At 43.5% G+C, this 23501-nt stretch overlaps 1 protein-coding gene across 3 annotated transcripts in view; it reads left to right on the top strand.

Moving 5' to 3' along the window:
- BRINP1 (BMP/retinoic acid inducible neural specific 1) overlaps window positions 1-23501 on the top strand; it is a 174138-nt gene that overhangs the window by 120955 nt on the left and 29682 nt on the right. For all 3 annotated transcript variants that reach the window (XM_019454028.2, XM_019454025.2, XM_019454026.2), the window contains one exon: window positions 21009-21245. In XM_019454028.2, the coding sequence (XP_019309573.1) occupies window positions 21009-21245 (237 nt within the window). The remainder of the gene's footprint in view (window positions 1-21008; window positions 21246-23501) is intronic.

Below are 23501 nucleotides of genomic sequence, written 5' to 3'. Positions count from 1 at the left end.
AATTATGGGATTACTTCGCTGATATATTTCAACATGTGTATTTGTTTAGTGTCTGTTTTATGTCAGGTCTATGTTAGGGGCTCCAGATATATTTATGACCTTAAGGAAAATATACCCTTTAAAATAGTAATTTTACCCTTGTTAATTCATCATGAACAGGTGAGGACATTATAAGGAAAAATTACAAGGCTTTGAGTACAGATAGTGCTGTTTTAAAAAGCATAATTTATAATGGAAAAAAAAAGTAAAAATCTCAATTTTCCGCATGAGAGGACTAGGCAAATTATGTAGTATCCACACAACATAATATTAGGCAGGTACTAAAATGTTATTTATGAGAATTTCCAAGAATGTATGAAAGCGATCTGATATAGTGTTAATTTAAAAATGGGTAGTGTCTGACTGAATGTATGGCATGATCTTAACAATGCGAAAGGGTAAGGAAAAATAATATTGCAAGGGAATATGCCGAGATGTTAAAAGAGGTTACCTCTGGATGGTTAGGTTGCAGATGATTTATTTTAGGCTTCCCAGTTCTTTTTCTAACTTTTCCACAATGATCATGTATTAACTTTATAGTTAGGGGAAAAAAATGGCATGCTTTAACTTTGAGCAGACTAAAAATGTGACCTTCTAGAAAGGTGTCTGATAAAGGTGATTCTGAATGTCAGTGGGAGGAAAGCAGAGCTGAGATTTGCAGGTGGAGCTAAGCAGAGCCTAATATGACTTTTATATTCCAGTTCCTTGGCAATCCTTTGATTCATGCTCCTGTTACAGAAGATGGTTGGAAAATGGCACAGGGAGGGCTTGGTAGAGTCACTTGGGAGCACTGAATTGAAAACCCCTCCGGGAAATGCAGGCCAAGAAAGTGGTTTAGTGTTAAAAGAAAACACAACAAAACCAAACCTCAGACACACAGAGAATAACCCTACCTCCTTTAGTAGAGAAAAGAGTGGATGAGTGGGTTTGGTAATAACCTGATAAGAAAGTACAGAAGACAGATCTGCCTTGGGCGTGCCCGGATGATCAACTTATTAAAGTTCCTGTGATACCTACTGGTGACCTTGTGAAGTGAGAGAAGTGTTGGAGTCCAGGAAGCTTGGCTCCAGCCTGCATTTGATAACCCTGCTGTGCATGTTGGCAGTGGAGAGACCTGTGAGTTATAATTGGAGTAAATTTAGAAGGGATTAACAAGATGTTAGTTACCAGGAAGGTATTAAGATCTTAGGGCCAGTAAGAGGCTGATTTCCCATGAAGCTAATGAAGCTTAAGGTCCAGGGCTCCCTCACCATGTAGGTCCCCGAATTTTCTCATTCTAAATACTGACTTTCACACCTCATGTTGAATTCCTTTTCTCAACGAGCAGTTATGGTATAAGCTTCAGTCCTCCAAAATGCAGGTCTACCATTGGTTACATGATTTTAAGTATGTTATCCACCAAAAAGGAGGTGACATCCTTGTCTTATTCTAGATTGGTCAGAACACAACTGGAAGGTTAAGGGCCAGGTCTGGGCATCACACTTCAAGAGGGACACTAAGAAACTACAGTGTTCCTAAAGAACGGTGTCTTATGAGGAACAGCTGAGGAGAGTTGACTTGGGGCAAAAGGACTGTCTACAGATACCTAAAGGGCTGTCTTACAGAAAAGCTAGTTCATTAATGTGGGTAAAATGAGCCTAGACCTGATGCACTTGCAGAAGACAATAAAGATCCCAGCTTTCTTTTAAGAATCTGTGTTGGGTCAAAGTGGGCATCAGGATGCAGTGGGAAACAGTTTGTGTCCCAAGGAAATATATACCCTATCAGAGAAGATGGGCTTAAACAAACAAAAAGAGGCATAAGGAACTGTAGTGGAGAAAAATAGGAGGGCTTCATGGTACCAAAAGGTATGGGGACTTAACCTATCAGGGGATCGGAGAAGATGGATAGGATAGGACCTGGAGGATGACGAAGAGGTCAGGGTCATGGATATGGAGGCAGACAATGAGTATCTATGAAGGAGCATTTGAGGAAATGAAAATGTCATGAGATTAAAGCAGAGACATCAGTGGTGAGAAAGATGAAATAATCCTTCAGATCCTGGAAGGCCTGTGCAGCACATTAGTGACTCGAACATTAATTTGAGGGTCATGGGCACCATGGAAAGGTTTTTAAAAAGGAAGTAGCATGAGGAGATTGATGTTTTGGAAGATCACTCTGGCTGTCATGTGTCCAATTAATTAGATCGGGGTAGATTGAGGGTGGATGACCTATTAGGGGCTATTGCAGTACTGAAGATGAGAGGTCACAGATTCAGACCATGAAGGTAGCAGTTGAGGTTGAATAAAACAGACCACTTTTAGAGTTACTTAGCTGGCGTCAACCACTTTTAGAGTTATTTAGCTGGCATCATGACCAGAATTTAGTGAGAAGACCATGAAGAATTTAGATAATCTGGTGAATGGAGTGTGGGGATGAGATAGAGAGGAAGGGCAGGGAAATACATAAGATTCAAGGCAATATATAATATAATAGAGATAATAAAAGTAATGCATACCATTATGGAGATTCAGAAAAGGGAGTAATTCATTTGGCCTGTCTAGGTAGAGGAGTCATAAGAAAAAAATATCTAAGGAAGAATAATATTCTCTTGGTGGAAGGTAAAACAAAAAAAACTTCTTAAATATAAGACAGAAGACTGTCTCATGATTCTTGGATAGGCTGATATTTATTCAGTAGGATACAACAAACAGTAGGTATAAAGAAAAGGATTTATACATTGAACCACATTAAAATTAAGAATTTCCAGGGGCACCTGGTGGCCTAATCAGTTGAGGATCCAACTCTCGATTTTAGCTCAGGTCATGATTCCAGGGTCATGAGATCAAGCCCTGCATCGGGCTCCATGCTTAGCATGGAGCCTGCTTAAGATTCTCTCTCTGTCTCTCTCTCCTCTCTCCTCTCTCTCCTCCTCTGCCCCATCCCCCACTCTCTCCCTCTCTCTCAATTAAAAAAAAAAAAGAATTTCTGTTCATCAGATGCTGCTATTGATAGAATGAAAATACAAGCTGCAGAGTAGAAGGAAAGATTTTTGATACATGTATCTGACCAAAAAAAAAAAAACAAAACCCTGTGCAAAATATATCAGTAACTCCTAAAAACAACAAGAAAAAGGCAGACTGTCCAGTAAGACAAGAAAATGGGTAAAAGACATGAACAGGCACTTCACAAACAAGAATATCAAAATGGCAGATAAACATTTGAAAAGGTGATTAACTTTTCTAGCCCTCATAAAATGTAAATTAAAGCCACAATTTAGTATGCTAACCCCACAATCAGTCTGGTTCAAAGGAAAAACACTGACAACATCAAGGAGTGATGATGTGGAACAATGGAAACTTACATGGAAACTTATAATGGAAACTTCTTTATAACATCTCCTGCATTGCTTGTGGGAGAATAAATCAGTACAGCCACTTTGGAAAACTCTTTTGGCAGTATCTACAAAAAACTCAGTATGTCCTGGCCCTGTGACCCAGAAATTATAATTCTTGGGAATATGCACAACAGAAATGCCATCTATGTTCACCAAAGGACATGGCTGTTTATAGCAGCTTTATTCAAAATAGCCTACAAATGGAAATAGCCCCAATTGCCCATCAACAAGAAAATGGATAAATACATTGTCATGCATTCATATGACAGGCTACAATGCAGAAATGGGGGAAAATAAACTATTCTTTTCTGCAACAGTATGGAAGAATCTCATGAACATAACATTAAGTAAAAGAAGCTGGGCACAAAAGAATACGCGCTATTTGATTCCATTTCTATACGGGTCAAAAACAGCCACAAAAAAAAATGTGTTGCTTTTGTAGCTCAGAGAGCATTAACCTTCGGGGAGGGAGAATAAGGGACTGACAGGAGATGGGAGAGGTTTCTGGAGGTATCTATAATGTTCTGTTTCTTGATCTGGATGGGAGCACATGGGTGTGTTTACTTTGTGAAAATTCATAGCACTGTACACACGTGATTTATATGTATACATTTCTGTGTGTATAATATGCGTCTATGAAAAATTTATTTAATAATGTGCTCCATCTTGACATCGTCTGCAAAGAGAAGACATGAATAAAGCAGACACGTAGAAGAACAGAAGGTGGTCCAGCCCAGCCAGAAGACAGCCGCATGGACTGAGGGCAGAGGAGTCAGAAATAACAATGGATAATATTTATCCAGCCCTTCCTAGTGTGCCAGGGCCTGTGTTCATTGAATTGTATTACATGCATGTTTATTTGTTTGTTTTTATTCATTTTAACTTCCATTTAATTTTATTATGTAATTGCACTTATTACGTTTTGAATCCTCACCCCATTCCTGGGAGGAAAGCATAAGTAACATCCCTACTTCATAGGTGAGGAAACTGGGGTGAGGGAGGTCACTCAGTAAGTGATTGAGCTCCACATTTAACCCTGACAGTCTGACTTCAGAGCTTTTGTTTCTCAAAACGCTCCTGCTCTCTCTTCCTCTTTCCTCTCCTGATTCCGCTGAAGGAGGCTGGCAAGGGAGATTCTGCAGAGGTTTATTTCAGTGGATTGAGGACGATGTGAATGGCACCCTAATGACATTCACCTTGTGGTGGTTCATAAACTGTTCGCAGAACAGGGCAAAGGTGGAAGGAAATCGGAAAAAGAAAGAAGAGGTTTGGAGAAGGACACGAGGAGTGAGAAAGACAGGATCATAGAAATGATCACAGGCTATTAGTAGTCAAAACAGCAACAGCCAAACTGGTAGTAATAACGCTAATGGCATAATGATAACTTCTTATTTTTATACTTCTCTCTCCAAGAAGCCCATTGAGTGTTTTGCTGACATTGTCATGTAATTTAATCTAGTATCCATCTGGTGAGGTATACAGAGAGCAGAGCTCTGCCTTGGTAGCTCACTGATGTGGAAAGGGATGCAGAGAGAATATTTTGCTGAAATCTAGGATGATCCATAAATTTTTTCATTCATACATTCATTCATTTAGCAATATTTATTGAATATCAACTACATGTCAGATACTGTTTTAACAGCTGGATATATAGCCGTGAATAAGCGAAGTCTCCATCATTTTGGAGTTTATATTTAGTGTGTGGGTGTTAGGGGAGCAGACAATAAACAAGCAAACAAAGAAATATATTTTCTTTACAATCAGAGAGATGGTGAGAGAACAGGTCATGTAGAAATTTGTAGACCATGGAAAAGACTTTAGACTTCTACTCTGGATGAAATGAGAAGCCATTGCAAATTCAGGCAGTGGCGTAACCTGACCTGACTTACATTTTAAATGAATCACTATGAGTGCTGTGTGGAAAAGACTACACAGAGGGCAAGAACACATAAAAGGAACCCAGTGTGGGGGCTGTCGTGTTTACCAAGGTAAGACAAAATGGCGGCCAGGACCATGAGAGCTGGTGATGTGGGTTGTGAGGAATGATCGCCCTACGGGTGCATTTTTAAAGTGGTGCGGACATCATTTGGTGATGAACTAGAAATGTTTGTGAGAGAAAGAGAGAAGTAAAGGATGACCCCAGAGTTTGGCCTGAGCCACCGCAGTGATGGAATCACTTTGCTGATACAGTGAAGACTGCAGGAGGGGTCGCTTTTGCTGCGACATGAGGAACTGGGCGAACCAAGTTTGAGAAGTGTGTTCTAGATACAAATGTGGATGCTGAATGGGCATCTGGAAAGTCGGGGTGGCGGGAGGACTAGAAATCTAAATTAGCATAGAGATGATGTTTAATGATGTGAGGTTGGGTAAGATGACCTTGGAAAAGAGTGTAGATAGAAACGAAAAGAAGGAATTCAGTTATAGAGCAGTGGAGAATTTCATATTGAAGGGTTGGGATAATGGAATGAGAATGAGGAACAGGAGAAGGAAAAGGAAGCTAAGAAGTGGCTGGGGAAGGTGTAAAGGGAGTGGTGAGAGTATGGTGTCCTGGAGGCCAAGTAAACAATGGTACTGGGGCGCCTGGGTGGCTCAGTCGGTTAAGCGTCCGACATCGGCTCAGGTGGCGATCTCATGGTTCGTGGGTTCGAGCCTTGCATCGGGCTCTGGCAGTGTGGAGCCTGCCTCGATTTTCTGTCTTTTCCTCTCTCTCTACTTCTTCCCCATTCCCCCGTTCGCACTTTCTCTCTCTCTCTCTCTCAACTAAATAAGCTTAAAAAAAGAAGATAAAAAGAATGTTCCACAAAATGGAGATTGTGGTCAACTGAGTAGTAGCATGGCAGGCATCGGTGAACTTGACGAGGATCTTTCTCCCAAAGCGCATGCGTTTTCCCTACGGCACTAGAGTTGACATCTTTAAGGCAAGAGTCATGTCCCTTCATCTCCCAAATGCCACCGCCTCTGAAAAGCCTCTTTTAAGACCTCTTCTCTGGCATGATTTATTGGTTTTCCTGTACCTTGCAACATATTTGGGGGGGTTTGGGTTTTACCTGTTCTATAGATTAGATGATAGTCTTCTTTAGAAAAGGGATTTTTGCCTTGCCAACTTTGTTTTTCATTATATTCAACAGTGCTGGGGACATAGGAACTCGATACATGTTTGCTGAATTGAATGTTTCCTTATGATTGGTGCTTAAGTAGCAATGGAAGGAGGGGGACTAGGGGAAGGCAGAAGGAGACCAAGAAGAGGGAGGTGGAGGAAAGGAGAGAGAGGGAGAAGAAGAGGGGAAAGGACTTGGGGGAGGAGGGCGAAGGGCAGAAGAGGGAGGAGGGCGAAGGGCAGAAAGGACTTGAAGGAGGGAGGACGGTGCGGGAGGAGGAGGTTGAGGAAGAGAAGTAGCATCAACCATCCCTTTCCTCAGTAGCTGGGCATCATAAATGCCCAAACTCATCTTGCGACAAGTAGCAGAAACAGAGGAACAGAGTGTAGAAGTGTCAGAAATTATACTTTTTTCTGCTGCTACTCCCCCTTAGGCATTGTGTGTATATCCATTAGCCACTTCGGCCCTCCCACCAACTGAGAGATAAGGATCATGCTCCCCATCAAACAGATGGAGAAACTGAGGCCCAGAGAGGTAACCTTCCCAAGGTCCCCCTGGCTTTTGGTTCCCTGTTGCCTGGGCCCCAAGCCTGCTTGACCTTGCTGGGAGGCTCTGAGTCAGCACAGCACAGTTCTAGATGTGGGTACGGTGGGAATAAGTCCTTGCCCAACTGCAGTAGTAGAGGAAGGGGGCACCGGACATGATTAGGTCTTTCTGTCCACAGATCCCTCCTCTCTCACCCCCTCTCACCCCATGTGGCCTCGGGCCCCCAGGGTGGAAGGCCGAGTGATTGTTGCCAATGCCGGTCGGTAGCTTTGGGGTGGGTCCTCCACAGAAAGACACCAGGGTGCGGGCAGGGGCTTGTGATTAGGCCCTTCTTGTCTGATTAGCAGCGCCTGGAGGCACTGATGGGGCTCCATGTTTCTCCCTTCCCGCGGCTCTGTCCGGAAGGCCCGCTGAATAAAAGGGCAGTGTCTTCATGACTGAGGGGGCTGCTGACGTCCACCCAGTTGGCCGCATCCAAGCTGGTTTTCCTTCATGTGCCCAGGAGCACTCTGTTCTCGGCCTTGTGATGAGGACAACCGGAGTTCCTCTTAGGAAGTGGATCGAAGGGTCAATTAAAGACTCAGTCGGAAGGCAGATAGAATCAGGAGGATCCGGAGGGCAGGCTTGATGGTGATGAGACCTTGGACTAGTTAACCCTCTGAGCTTCTCTAGGTCTTCTGCTCTACGAAACGGGCATAAAAACACCTCTGTGGCAGAGCCTTTGTTCTGCATTTCATTGGAAAACACGTAGAAAGCACCTGACCTAAAAACCAATAGGGCGGATATAAAATAATACTTACGCTTACGATTTACTGCGTGATTCTCATCTGCCGGGCAAAGAGCTCATTTCTTTATATCAAGATCTCCTGTATACCCCACCAAAGACCCATTTTGAAGACTTGAAAACTGAGGCTCACAGATGTTAAGTAACTGTCTTGTAGGTGGCAGCATAAGAATTTGAACCCAAGTCCCTTCAATGTCAACGCTCTTGAACCATATTGTTTCTCAACCTGGAGCATATGACTCATAACCATGATTTTTATTAGAGCAACTAATTCCATAACCCTTTCTGTGTGCTTGTAGGCTCTGCTATTTACTTTGGAAAGTCTACGATTTTCCTAAAATTACTTGCTAACTTGTATATGTTTATAGGTGCCCCATTTCTATAGCGATTGTCATATTCTCAAAAAGACTGAGAACCAGGAAGGATCACATACCCCTAGAACACAGATTACTAAGGCCTTGCAATATACCCAGTGTGCATGACTATAAAATGTGCTGCCACTTTCCTGGGGACATCTGGAATCATTTGGTAACTCGAGACTCACACTTGTACAGAAAGTGATGGAAATGCTGATGGCATCTAAGCTGATGTTGAGAGACGTGATCTCAGGACTCACCCCTGTTTTGTTTTTGTTTTTGTTTTTGTTTTGAAAGAGAGAGATGGAGGGAGAGAGTGAGAGGCATGGTTGGGGAAGGGGCAGAGGGAGAGAAAGAGAAAGGGAGAGAGAGAATCCCAAGCAGGACCCACGCTCAGTACAGAGCCCATCGCGGGACTCGATCTCACGACCATGAGCTCGTGACCTGAACCCAAATCAAGAGTCAGATGCTCAACTGACTAAGCCACCTAGACACCCCTCATCTCTTGGTATTGTAGTCATGCAGGGTCTATACTTTTCAAATGAACTCATGGCCAGGCGTACAGCAAGGGAATCCTGGCCAATAAACAGTCAGTGTGGTGATTTGGTTTATTTTAACAACCGTGTCTCATTGAACTCCTGGTTGGTCTCATTGATTGGGCAGAAACCAGGCATCAGGGCACCTCAAACCTGAATAAACCACCCATGAAAATTAATTCATTGATTCCGTGTAGGTAAGGCACCTGTTTGTATTTAAGATAATTAAGTCAACCCTTATTTTCTTCTGTCACAATTCATCTTGGTCATAACTAAGCTGTCCTTTGACACTGCAAACATAGCACTCTCCACGTGCTTTTCTTTTTCTGCTCCTAGATACGTTCTAGCTTGTCTTATGCGTAAAACTGGACGTGGCATTATTTAATTGTAATTAGGATCCCTGAGAGTAGAAGCCATACCCTTTTTTTAATGTCTTCATTAGTCACTTCTCTGGAGTTCAGTGTTTAGCTCATAGTAGGTGCTCAATAAATTTGTACCGATTTAAAGTAATTTGAACTGTCACATCAATGTATTTGGAATCTTAGTCTTTTTATGAGGGTAAGTATGTATTACATTAAGTTCAACATCATAACCATCTTAAAATGCGCAATTCATTAAGGGACGCTAAGCATCTCACAGCTATTGTGCAACAGTCACCAACTATCTAGTCCCAGAGCTTTCTCACAACCTCAAATAAGCAGTCATTCTCCACCTCGCTTCCCTCCAGCCCCAGGCAACTAGTCTGCTCTCTGTCTCCTGGATTTGCTTTTTCTGGATATTTCATACAAATGGAGTAGCACAATATGTGGGGTTTTTGTGTCTGGCTTCTTTTTATTTAGCAGAACGCTTTCAAGGGTCACCCGTATTGTAGCATGTATCAGTGCTTTGTTCTTTTATGACCGAATTAATGTTTGATTGCATAGATATACCACATTTTGTTTGCCCATTCATGGGCTGGTGGACCTGGAGATTGTCTTCACTTCTTGACCATTGTGAATAGTGCCGCTAGGAACATTGGTGTACAAGTTTTTGTTTGAATGCCTGTCTGCAATTCTTTGGGCTGTATACCTTAACAATGGAATCACTGGATCATATGGTAATTGAATTTTTTTTAAGAAAAGGTTTGATGCAAAAACAAGTTAATCTATCCCATTGTTCCCTCCCCTAAAAGGATTATATACACCAGTGCGTCCCCGTGTGACTGGCGGTGCTGTCCTGTGGGAGATGTATACTTCCCGGCTAGTTGGCATTGCACTTGGCCATGTGATTCGCTTTTGCCAATAGAATGTGGGAGGACATAACCCATGCCCTGCCTTAGCATGAGGAGACATTGTCTGGCTTGGCTTTTGCTCTTTTCCTTCTGTCATGATAATGGCGTACCCCTGAGCAAAGCTGCTCCTTCAAGTCTGGATCCAAAATGAAGAAGACGTCTGGAGCAGAGCCAAAGCCCAGCCAACATGAAACAGAGCAAGAAATAAACCTTTGTGGTTATAAGCTGCTGTGATTTTGAGGTTATTTGTTACCATGCAGTAACTTAAAAAAGCTCAATAATACTGAAACATCAGTATTAACTAGCATAAACCGCACTTATTTACTGCAGGACTTCTCAGTGCCTTAACTATGCTAATATACATTATGAGTCTCAAGAGGTAGATTAAATATGGAGTTTCCTGAATATATTTTATCCTGGTTACACTTGCAGATCTAAGGCTCTGCAGCATACAACTTGGAAAATGCTTGACTGTTCATACCATTTCGGTTCAGTCTTGTCCAAAATAACTCTTCTGGACACTTTTACTCTGATAAAAGTTGAAGTTTCTTCTTTTTTCTCCTACTGAATCTTGCATACATTTGCATGTGTGTGTTGTTATAATTTTATCTTCATGAATCTGGTTCTCTCACCCAACTGGAGCTCCCGAGATCAGAAAATTGTGCTTTATTCATTTTCCACATCTAGCATCGAGGATAGCACCTGGCTCAGTAAGTTGGCGGGTGGACAGACTTCACTAATAGTTGCTGGACTGAGCAGTTTTATGTTTGCACACCTACTGTGATCTTGCTTGGTATCTTGGAAAGAATGCCAAGAAATATAGGAAACAGTTATAGTTCTCAAGAATCATAATTTGTACCAATGGATCCGAAACAAAGTATGTGTTAAAAAGAAACACCTTCAGCAGCATTCTTCTCTTAGGATGTTTTTTTGGTTTTTTTTTTTTGTTGTTGTTCTGTTTTTTGTTTTTTGGGTTTTTTTTGTTTTTTTGTTTTATCTCTGTGTTGTTTTTTTTTTTTTACTCAGATGTTTCTGAACACCTGTTCTTGTCACTACTGCGTCAAAGTTGAAGTAGCTCGAGATTTCAAGCTCTGATGTTGGGGGAGGTGACACAGGGCCTGCTCAGGAAGGAGGGCTGTAGAGAGGAGGAGCATGCCAAGCACAGGGCAGAAGAAAACCACGGTCTTCCCTGAAACATGTTCTGTCTAAACTCAGCTTCATTCAAACACACTGGGAACCTACTAATGTGTTATAGCTGACAGGGAGATGGAACACGAACGAGGCATTGCCTCTGGCATTCAAGGAGATCACAGACCAGGAGGAGCATGAACACAAGCACATAATATGGTGTGATAGGTGTTCTATTAAAATTTGAGAAGTGTGCAAGGTGTTTCTGGGTACCGACAGAGGGGGTGTCTGAGATTGCCAAAGGCCTCCAGGGAAAGCAGTAGAAAACAGGGGGAGGACAAGAAATGACGTTAGTCGAGCAACTGTCCTGTACCAAGAGGTTCGCGTGTGTGATCTGATTGATTTTCTTCTCCAGACCGTTGAGGTCTAATTTACATACAGAGAAGTTCACCCTTTCGAGGTGAAGAGTTCTATGAATTTGAAATATCCGTCCTGTAATCAAGATACCACCACAAGATACAAAATGGTTTATTTGATTTTTACATGCACCCCCACAATGGAAGCTCTCATGGAGAAATTGAGAATCAGAGAAGTTAAGCCTCTTGATCTTAACTTCCCAAGGTCCTGTGGTTACTAAGAGCTGGAGGCAAAATCTGAACAGGGGGGGACTTTCTACATTTGAGGGCCAGCTGCTGTGGTGTGGCAGGCTGTAGCAAGAAAAGGGAAATAGAGAAGTTTTGGACACATCAACTGATCTGGGGATCTGGTAGCACAGGGTATGATAGGTGTCAGGTTTGGGTTTTTATCATGAATTCTGTGAAGAAGCTTATAATTAAATAGAATCAACCTCTTCTTAACACCCTCTGTAAGGGTATCTTCATGTTGAAATTTTAGGCAATTGAATTTAGTTTTTTTTTAATATTTATAATATTTATAATATTATAATATTTATAAATATAAAATATTTATAAAAATATTTATAAAAATTATAAAATTTATTAAATTTTTAAAAATTTTTAAAATTTTTAAAAAATTATAAAAATTATAAAATATTTATAAAAAATATTTATAAAAATAAAAATATAATAATTTTTAATATTTATAATATTTATTTGTTTTTGAGAGAGAGACAGAATGTGAGCAGGCGAGGGGCAGAGAAAGAGGGAGACAGAATCTGAAGCAGGCTCCAGGCTCTGAGCTGTCAGCACAGAGCCCGATGCGGGGCTCAAACTCACAAACCAAGAGATCATGACCTGAGCCGAAGTCGTACACTCAACCGACAGACCCACCCAGGCGCCCCTGGGAAATTGAATTTAAAATATATGTTGGCCTCCTTATCCTTGGTGATTTCATAGCTTAGTCTGACCATATTTGCTTTTTCAAAGTTCAAATTGTCATTTAATGGGGCACCTGGGTGGTTCCGTTGGTTAAGCGTCCAACTCTTGATTTGGGCTCAGGTTATGATCTTGCGTTTCGTGGGTTTAAGCCCCACGTCAGGCTCGGCACTGACTGTTGAAGCCTACTTGGGATTTTTTTTTTTTTCTGCTCCTCCCTCTCTCTCTCTCTCTCTCTCTCAAAATAAATAAATAAACATTTTAAAAAGTAAATAAAAATAAGTGAATGAACAACAGCACAGAGTAGATGCATAGAAAATCAAGATTGGAGGGACCTTAATGGTCAGCTAGCAGGGGAGGTAGCAAACTTTCTCTGCAAAGAGCCAGATGGTAAATGTTTTAGGCTTTGTTGTCTCTGTTCTTACCACTCAGCTCTTCCACTGTAATGTGAAGGCAGCTATAGACAGTACTGAAACGAATCTGTGTGGCTGTGTTCCAATAAAATTAATTACAAAAATAAGCTGCAGGTCAATTTGGCCCATGGGCCATAGTTTGCCAACTCCTGTATAGGCTTGGTTGTGTTGTGCTAACGAACAATCCCTGAATCTCAGTGGCTGGCAAGAGAAAAGGCTCATTTCTTGCTTACGCTGCATCATGGTCGCAAGTCAATTGTGATTCTGTTCCTCCGGTGGCCTCTATGTGGAATATGGCTGTTTTCCGTGGTGGTGGGACAGAGAAACCGATGAGCCCACGTGTTGGTTCTTATAGCTCTGCTTTGGAAAGTTGTACCCCTCACCTGCGCTCACATTTCATCGGCCAAAGTGTGTCACGTGAACCCATCTGAGTGCAGAGGGTGGGGTGTGTGTAATTTTTTCAAAGAGAGGACACCGCAAAGGGAGGAGAACTGAATATGGGTTAGTGATAACCACATGCCATTTGGGCCCTGGGTTCTTTAAATTGTGCTTGTATGCTTCCGATGATGAGGAGTCTTCTACCTACTAAGGCAACCTGTTTCATCCCTCAAAACTCCTGATGGTAAAAAGGTTTTGCTTTTATTGTGCTGAACTTCATTTACCCCAATCTTGCATCTAAGGGTTCCGAGTCTATTCCTTAAGATCCTGCAGAATGGATGATGATCCTTGGGAACACAAAGGTTACTCTGTCCAGAAGGGGGCGCCAGAACCCACCCACTTTCCCCCCAGGTAGCTGCCTTTCTTCATTTCTCCCAGTGCAAATGACCCATCACGGAGACAGGGCTGAACTTCTGAATGAGATCATAGCCTTTTCGCCCTTTCTGCACGGTTTCACCCGGTGAATTATCGTCTTATTTTCATTCCACTCCAATGAGCTGTCAGCGATGGATACTGTAATTCACAGCAATAGAAACACAAACAGATGGGTAATTGACCTGCATGCCTTCATTACACTGGAGTTCAGAATGGCTGTTGGAGCCATAAAGTCCTTTATCTGCCAGTCTGAGATCCCTGGGCTTTCACAAGGAAGGGGATCAGGCTGACTTTCTGCGAAAGGTGCACTTCTTGTTCTCCCCAACCCGTGCTTTTCGGAAATGGACAGAATTTGACAAGCAGAACTTAGCGGGTACCAGGCAACAGCCAGCCTTCTGTAGCGCTCAGAGATATCAACAGGGGGCCACATTCTGATGCAAGCACAGGAGAGAACAATATTGCCACTCAACCAAAATAGACTTCTTGTATTTTTTTCCCTTTTCCTCTTAGCACCAAAAAAAAAAAAAAAAAAAAAAAAAGTGAATTTAATACGTAATGAACTAGGTCAGAAAAGAGTATATCCATCAAAACTACTACTATTTTAGGTAATTACGATAAGATAAAATAAAGTTCATCCAAAAGACAAGCAAGCAAACAAACAAGCAAAACCAGAAAGATATATGGTCCTTGCCTTGAACAAGACTTTGATTGATACAAGGTATTCACACACTGACTCGTCTTTGCTCAAGGTACACCCTCTGCAGGGAATGCTGGGGCTCCCTCTGTATCTATTAAAAACCATGCTTCTGTTTCAAGATCTACCCACATCCCACACACATCACGAAGTCTTCCCTAATTATTGTCTCCAGAGTCATTTTCTTTCATGTTCATAATAGATGACTGGCTTCTTCAAAATGTAAGATATATTTATTAAACACCTACTATGTTCCAGACGTGATGCTGCTTTTTACGTTTCAATCATCGGTTCGGGCCTTTGTCTCTTGTACTTGGATTTTATGCTTTAGTTTTGAATCTCCAAGTAGCCCCTTGGTGTCCTTGGAAAATGGAAGCATCTCCTCCAACAAATCCCCACGTACTACTTGTTGAAAGAAGAGAAGGAGGCTCAGAGTTCCTAACAGCAAAAGAGAGCAGATCAGGGTCAGAGATGAAGGCTGGACTACCCTCGGCAGATCTTAGAGGTACTTTCAGCTTTTGTTGATTGGGTCCTCTTTTCTCTAGCTCACCGAGCCGTCACCTGGACCAGGTGTCTGCTTCAGACAGCTGTACTGACCGTGTCATTGAAGGTACCAAGGAATTCAATGTAGGGGTCCCCAGAAAGTTCTTCTGTTACTTTAGTGCTCCCCAGTGGTTGAAAATCAACAATGCAGTGAGCCCTCTTTGCTTTTTCTGACTCCCAGCTAAACTCTTGGTCTGTAATGGACAAGGATCCTTGACCTCTGTTGCTGTAAACAATGCTGTTCCTCTAATAAGCTGGCAGATCTCTGCCCGCTGTCATTCTTCCCTTAGGAGTCTTGATCTTCTCTGAGGCAGTGAGAAAGCTTTCATCTCCTCTCTAGGGAACCTGGAAACAAACACAAAAACAAAAAAAGGTGAACCTTATTCAGAAAGGAGGGTGATGGTCAGGTAGGTTCTTAGTTGGAAGGAGTTCTGTTGCTTGAGTCCTTTGTACATGCTGTTCCCACTTTCTTCTTGTTTCTTCTACTCCACTCCCCGCTGTTCCCACTTTCTAAACTGCTCTTCTTGTGGACTCCTCGTCCTCTAATTCCTGTGAGTCCATTAGGTCCCAGCCCAAAAGCCACTTTCTGCAGGAGAATGTCTGTGACTGCCCCTGATCCAGCCTGGGGTTAGGTGTTTTCCTTTGTGGTCCCTGAGCAACCTTGTGCTTTGGGTAGAGCCCTGGTCTCCGTGCATCCAAGCAGCTTGTTTGCATGTTTGCTTCTTTCACTAAGCCGTGAGGTCCATGAGGGCAGGGAATGCCTGCTTTCTTCACCCCAGTGTCCATGGCGCAGTTACTGGCACACGGGAGGGCCTACGTGTTGAAAGAAGACAGAGGAGAGAAGAAAAGAAGGAAAGATGAAAGGGAGGAAGATTCGCTGAAGTATAACCAAATGGAAGGATGAAAAATGGAGACCCGTGGTAATTCCTGTAATGGTATTAAGAGATGATGCACTCTGGACATGTCTCCTACTGGTCCAAAGGGGGCTACTCAGGAGGATGTTTCCAAGAACGACTCAAGTTTGGTTCAGGGAGTGGATTATGTTCTGATGTGGTATAAATGGGGGGACCTACCATTTATTGAACACTTAATTATGCTAACCATCTGCTCGGGCTGCTATAACAAAATGAAAAAACTGGATCGCTGAAGTGAGAGGCCTTCGTTTCTACAGTTCTGGAGGCTGGAAGTCAAAGACCACGATGCCGGCCCATTCGGTGTCTGGCTTGTGGACAGCCGTGTTCTCACTGCGTGTGCACGTGGCTTTTCCTTAGTGTGTGCTCATGGAGGGAGAGGGAGAGAGACAGCTTTCCTGTCTCGTACTCTTCTTACAAGTCCATTAATCTTACCACGGAGGCCCCACTTTTGTGACCCGATGTAAACCCAATGACCAGCCAAGGCCCCATCTCGATACAATAACTCTGGGAGTTAGGGCTGCGACATGTGAACTGGGCAGGGGAGAGGGGGGAGAGGGTGGGGGTGGTCACAAACATTCAGCCCATAGCAGCCAGGCTCTTGCTGGGTGCCCTTTATGCCTTTCCCATTTATTTATTCTTCCCAACAGCTCTGGGATTGGAGCTTCACAGGCAAGTAGCCGGAATTTCAGAGAGAGGCTAAGACACCTGCAGAGGCCACCCTGGGCCAGGGCCACCTTGAAAACACTGAGGCAGGAGTTTGTCTCAGTTTTCAGTCTTTCATGCCAGAGAGCTGGGAGGGCCCGTAAGGGTTTTGGAACTCAGAATTCTGGGATTTGAATCTCGAGTTTGTTAGTTTGGTTGTGGGGCTTTAGGCCAACTTAGGGCCAATTCCAATATCCTCAGAGTTTTTAGAGACCAATGTTTTGTTTTGTTTTTTGTTTTTTTGTTTTTTGTTTTTCAGTTGGGGTGAAAAAGAGAATGGTTGTTGAATGAAAACCTATACTGGCCTTGGCCTTAATTTATACTCTGGGGGATCTATAGTGGACAGACAGGGCTCCTGTCCCCTGGAAGCCCACTCCCTAATGGGGAAGATGAAAACAAATACGAAAACACACGCATAAGATGATTTCTGTCAGTAGCTAATTCTATGATGAAACTAGAAGAGGCTTTTTTAATATGGGTCATCTGGGAAGGTCTGGATTGCAGGACAAGGGAGCCATGCAGAGATCTGGGAAAAGAATATTCTTGGCCCTGGGAGGTACACTTGCAAAGACTCTAGGGAGAACAAGACCAGCACAAGGGAAGGACCAGGAAAGAGAAGGATGCCTGGTGTATTTCAAAAAAAAACAAAGGAATAGAATATTAAGAAATAAGGAGAGAGGAAGCGAGGAAATAGAGATAGGCTATTGTGTGACACAGAGGAGAAATCCTTCCTCCACACACAAAGACTGGATGTAAAACACAAGAAATATCCTGAGATGTCTGCCTTGAAGGTGAGGTGGGAGGAGGACTAAGGGAGACAGGGCAAAAATTAGGAAAAGAGAAAGAAGATGATGTGGATGTTCCCATATCTACATTGCCCACTCACTTCGCGGAACAGTGACACATTCCATTTTAAAGTATAACAAGATTTTTTGTAAAAAAAAAAAAAAAAAAAAAAAAGTATAATGAGATTGGGGGAGATATCCCATATGTTCAGCACGAGTCACTGGGTGTGCAAGTGAAACTCTCAGCCATCGCCTTCTTGGGTGTTTTGAGGCAAAATTTACATGCTCGCCCATAATGGTGACCTCTCTCTGTCTCTGATTTTCTCAGCTTGTCTCTCTCTCTCTCTATTTCTCTGTGTGTCTTTGGGAACTGTGGGGCCAGAATATTCCACCCCAGCCGGCAGCTGTATATCTTTCAAACAGTGGTTCCACAGGCCAAATCTCCCTCCAAGTTATTTATGACTCCCATTGAAGCCGGTGGTACTCAGGCGCCAACCTAGGAGGTCAGCAATGGGCCTCTTTGTTGGACACAGGTCATCGGGAGACGACTGCGGCGGTGACTGCTGTGTGAACCTCCGCTGCCGTAGAAATGGTTATGTAACTTTAAACAGTAATGACATTTTGCAGAAAAGTGCTTTTTAATTGCTATGTCTTCATTATTCTCTTTCAAAATTGCCCAGGAGATTCTGCCTCAGAGACAGCTCGGCATGATCTGAGTTTCCATTTTTAAAGAGCAATCAGTTTTGTGTTTCAGCTGCTCCCAGAAACCCCCCAACCCAAAACTTCATCTGTTTTCAGTTGCATTAAACGGGGTAGGTAATACTGCCTTTTGTATCCTTGCCAAACGGAGAAATGATTTGACGCAATTTTCTAAAAATGCTCTCCCCAAATTCCTTTTGGGCTGGGACCAAGAATAGAATATTTTATCCCCTACAAAAGGGAGAAAGAAAATGATGAGCAAGCTAGAAAAATAGGACTGAGAGTATAGTCTATAGAGTTCCAACAGAAACTTAACCCCAATCCGTAGACTCAGATGCCTATAGGGGATTGGGATCAGCTAAAAATAAATTTTGCTTTGGAAGCGAAAAACCCTGATACAGATAAAATGACTCAGGAATGCATGCTCTGAAAGAATTGTAGACTTAGTTGAGCAGGGACTCGCTCTAGTGATTGGCCCCATCGTTTGGTGTTTGTATCCTGCTCCTATGCTGCGAGCCCTTCCCAGCAATCACTCAAACTCGTGCAGACCCCTTGCTCGTTGGTGTGGAGTTCACCCATTCTCGCAGCCGGCCGGTGCCCAAGCCCTGTAGCTCCATCTGTCTGTTAGAACCCCTTTCACCCATACTGATATGGATCCACCTTCTAGAATAGCCGTCTCCCCACCCCACCCCCCCCACCATGCTGCTTCAACAGGCGCAGAATTCTAAACCCTCCTCTACAAATAACTCCAGACTGCCTGCTGAGGATTTTCTTCTGATTGCCCACAGCTATCGTTCATGTATCCTGAAGGTTCTGTTGAAACTTTAAAAAACGTCAATCACAGGAGGGATTTCATCATCACAGCATCGCCGTCATCATCAACGTCAGAAATGGGAACGAATAGCATTTACTGGGTGCTTGCCGTGTGCCCAGGAACTGTTGTGACGATTTGCAAGGATTCCTTCACTTAGCCCTCTCAACAACCTAAAAGCACCTCTGTTTTACAAAAGAAAAAGCAGAGGCTTAGAGAGCTTGAGTGACTTACCTGAGATGTCTAGGTAGTAAGTAGAGAAGCCTGACTAGTGATGCCCAGCTTTTAACTACCTTCTGCATCCCTGCAGTGAGGTGTGCCGAACACATCATCCTCTTTCCCACAATGCCTTTTTAAAAATATTTTCAATATTTATTTTTGAGAGAGAGAGAGAGAGAGAGCACTCCTGGAGGAGGGGCAGAGAGAGAGAGAGGGAGACACAGAATCCAAAGTAGGCTCCAGGCTCCGAGCTGTCAGCACGGAGACTGACGCGGGGCTCGAACTCCTGAACCGTGAGATCATGACCTGAGCCGAAGTCGGATGCTTAACCGACTGAGCCACCCAGGTGCCCCCCGCCCCACCCCACAATGCCTCTCTGAACACAGTTGTTTTTAGCTGCCAGATGAAGACAGGTTGAAATGATGGGGCTTCCTTTTTTTAAAAAATTGAAAGTGAGAGAGGGAAAGATAAAATTCTAGAAACACAACTGTGAAGTACAATGAGAGACATGCCGAGCTGATTCAGCAAGCCCCTGATGAGTAGGATGAGGGTGTGTCCCTAAAACATGAATAAGAAAAACATTTAATCCAAAGAACACAGTTATTTTTCACACAATGGGTCATTAAACCATTACCCCTATATGCACTGGTAGCTGAAACTGTCCGCGGCACTAGACGAGGTGGGGAGAGATGTCTTTCGTGAATTAATTTAGCCCAGAGTTGTCCTTCTTTTTGGGCACCCTAGTCAATAGCCTGCTATGATGACATCTCAGAGGTACATGAGTAGTGCATGTGCCCAGATAGATCCTTCTCCATCCTTGGCTGTCCAGATTAAGACTTTGATTACTCAGATATAGAGACAAGATTATGAGGTGTGGTCCGGAGTGTTCATCCTATAGCCTTGGGCTAGTCACTTCTCCTCCATGGGCCTTTGCTTCTTTGTGTTTACAGCTAGGAAGAAAAAAAAAATTAATCCTCTCTGATGGGATTCTGCACTGATATTATTTTTATGATGCCCTGGTCTTATGAAATTATACCACTCTCCTTTATCACTCGTATCCTTGAAATTTACCAAAGTATCCCATTATCCACAGGATAAAGTCCAAATCCCTTAGCATACAAGAAAGCCCTGTGCACTTTGGCCTCCACTTGCCTCTGACACATGTTCCCCGACAGCACTGCACCCCACCCATCCAAATTCGTTTTTTCACCAGCAACTCCCAGACATATACATTTTTATTCTTGCTGCTACCCTCTTTAGAATGTGCTTCCTGTTCCTTTTTTTTACATGGTGATCTCTTATTTACCTTCCAAGAAGCCCAAACGCCATCTCCTCTATAAAGGTTTCCCTGCTGCCCTGGCAAGGTTATTTGCAGTCCTCTCTGTCCAGTTGCCTCGTCTGGACCATCTCTGCTCCAGGCCCAGAAAGCTGTGTTATGATGATGTGTGTCTGTGTCTATCCCTGCTGATTACGCTGTAAACTCCCCAAGGGCAAGGATCTTGTCTTTTTCATCTCTATAGACTCAGTGCCTAGCTCAGGACTTGGGCTTTGTAGAGTCCATCAATATTTGAGAAAAGGAGAACAAAAGAAATGAAGGAAACAAGAAAAAATAAACAATAATCTTGTGCTTTCAAGAAGGGTTTTCTCCCACAATGGAAAAGGTATATACCAGATCTGGCTGTGGCCTCAGTCCTAATGTAACGGACTAGAGTGTGCCTTTCAGAGGTGGCCGAGGTCATGACTTGAGAAGTTTAAGTACACACAGTGTAGCTGGAGGCCTCACCAACCGGGCCCTGTGTGGATCTAGGCGGGCCCAGAAATATTTGGGTTACAGTACACAGGGAGAAAGCTAACAGCTTCAGATTCCTATGTTTCACCTTTCAAACCTGTTAATGAAACACCTTTTTTAACCTTTCTTTTTTTCCCCCTTCTTGCTGTTCTCGAACAGGTCTTCAGATAATCTTCCCTCAGTATCTGCAAGAGAAGTTTGTCCAGTCGGCCTTGAGCTACATCATGTGCAATGGTGAGGGAGAGTATGTGTGCCAGAACAGCCAGTGTAGATGTCAGTGTGCAGAGGAGTTCCCACAGTGCAACTGCCCCATCACCGACATCCAGATCATGGAGTACACGCTGGCCAACATGGCCAAGTCTTGGGCCGAAGCTTATAAGGACCTGGAGAATTCAGGTAGAGAGCCTAACATGGTCGTACTGCATCCGTGGCCCTGAGCCAAGCCTAGAAAAGAAAACTGTCTAGCCAGAATTAGGACCACTGTGAGGGACTGTTCAGTGACACCAGCTCTTTCACGTGGGAGGGACCAGAGCCAGGTCTAGGAGCTGTCATGGAGTAGGTACTCAGTCTCCATTGAATGGAATAATGAATCGCGTGATTGAGTTTGTGGTCCTAAGATGTATTGTCTGCATTGTACCCAGAAGACAGAGAGAGTAATGCCACATAGCACATAGAAGCCTCTGGAGAATGGAGAGTCAAAGGTACTTGTATTGATTCCCGAGTCTGTGTGTGCGTGCGCGTGTGTGTGCGCACGTGCGCGCGCCTATATCTCTCGATAAACAACCACGTATGTATGTCTAAATATGTATATGTGTATGTATTTTTATCCATGTACATGTATATAGATAATGATACGGATAGAGATATCCAAACAATTCACAGATTGTCAAAGCTAAAGCGACTTTTCAGGTACATGGCTGTTTCCCACTTTTCATGGTTAAGGAGATGCGTGGTCATGAATTTCAGGGGAGGAAAGTCAGCCACCCAGGGCCATACAGTGGGTGAGGTACAGAGTTGGATCTCTGCCTTTCTGGAGTTTCTAGTTGATGTGAAAGCCAGCCATGAATCGTATGACATTTTAATCATGTGAAGGAGAGGCTACTGAGAGCAAATCCATGCAGGGGGAGGTTGAGGAGGTCAGGAGGGTCAGGGAGGTCAGGAGAGGCACCTTGGGGAAGAACATCACACTTTGATGCAGAAGTCAGTGGGTGAGTGCATGTCAGAGAACGGGAGGCCATCACAAGGTGCCTCGGAGGGAGAGGACGGAGACATGGTTAGCGTGGTGGGACAGGTGGAAAAAGTGGGGAAGGTGCAGAGGCACCGAGGTGTTTAGAAGGGCAAATTAGCAGGGCTTGGTGTTACACGGGCTGTACGTGGTCGAAGAGAAGGGTGTTGAGATTCGAGAGCTTTTTTTAGGTATGTTTGGTAGACAATTTGATGGAGGCTGGTACCATTCACTGAGCTAGAACACCCTGGGTGGTTCGGAAACAGAGACTGTGTATGCAGCGCTGGGCATGAAAAGCTTGGGCATCCTTGAGATTTCCAAGAAGAGATGCCAAGTAAACAGTTGGCATCTACTATGTGTTCAGATACCTGTCAAATAAATGGACATATGCAGAGAGCATTACTGGTTTTTAGAACAGCTCAATATTTCTTAAATTTATGACAGAAACTGCATTACAATGAGTAGTGATATTCCTGTATCCTGGGGGGGGGGGGGCACCAAGACCCAGTGTCTTCCCCAGGGTTACATAGTTAGTAAATGACAGGGTTGGGAACGGAATCCCTGATTCCAAACCCCGTGCTTGTAGCAGCTTTTTGTATTAATGCTCCTTTACCCCCGAGGCTTCAGTTCCCTCATCTGATATATGAGAGGACATGTTTGTGGTTTTAATAGTTGAATTTATTTAAATTTTTAGCCGAGAAACCCTTTGATCGAACAAAATCATACCTTGGAGCCACTGTGTACCACAGGTAAAAGCTGAGCCCTACTGAGCTGTATTTGAAAACCATTGGTTTCCATGAACTCTAAGCCCCTGAACCAGCTTTGGGAGCACATAATGCATGAGTGATTCTGCTCTCGTGCAGCTCGAACGGAGCTGTGGCTGCCCTATGGACCCGCACCCGCCAGTCCATTTAAAATCCCAGGAACTCATAGCAGAGAGGTTCATGATGGAAATGTGTTACGACAATTATTTGGCCTCAAACAAAAGAAGCATTTGATAACATGCTTTTGCAAGGAGATTCCACTGATGGCTAAAAAAACAGAGGGGCATGAAGTCGATGTGCACAAGCAGTAAGGATCTTTAGCATAGAATCCTATCCCCCAGGAAGAGAAACCACTTTCAGTGGGTGGGTAGGTGGGTGGGGAAGGAAACACAGAAAGCTGAAACGCTGCTGAGTAGCTGAATAGGCCGCAGAAATGATTTACGTGGCACACTTTCTCTCCACAAGAGCACACATTTGCTCTAGATATCCTGTACTTATCCATCTGGAATGGTTTTACCCATTAAGACAAATCCATCCATACCTTCGTGTAGATGTGGCTTGTGCGTGTGTATCTTCCTCCTCTTCGTTTCAGGCAGTGGCCTTCATGACTCAGCAACTAGGCAGCTTGGAGGGATTCAAGACATGGCCAAAAGGGAAAAGCCA

Source organism: Panthera pardus, unplaced genomic scaffold, assembly GCF_024362965.1.
Source record: "Panthera pardus isolate Hobbes unplaced genomic scaffold, ASM2436296v1 HiC_scaffold_20, whole genome shotgun sequence".
NCBI lineage: Eukaryota > Metazoa > Chordata > Mammalia > Carnivora > Felidae > Panthera > Panthera pardus.
Note: the sequence above shows the minus strand (reverse complement) of the source record. Positions and strands in the feature narration are given on the sequence as shown.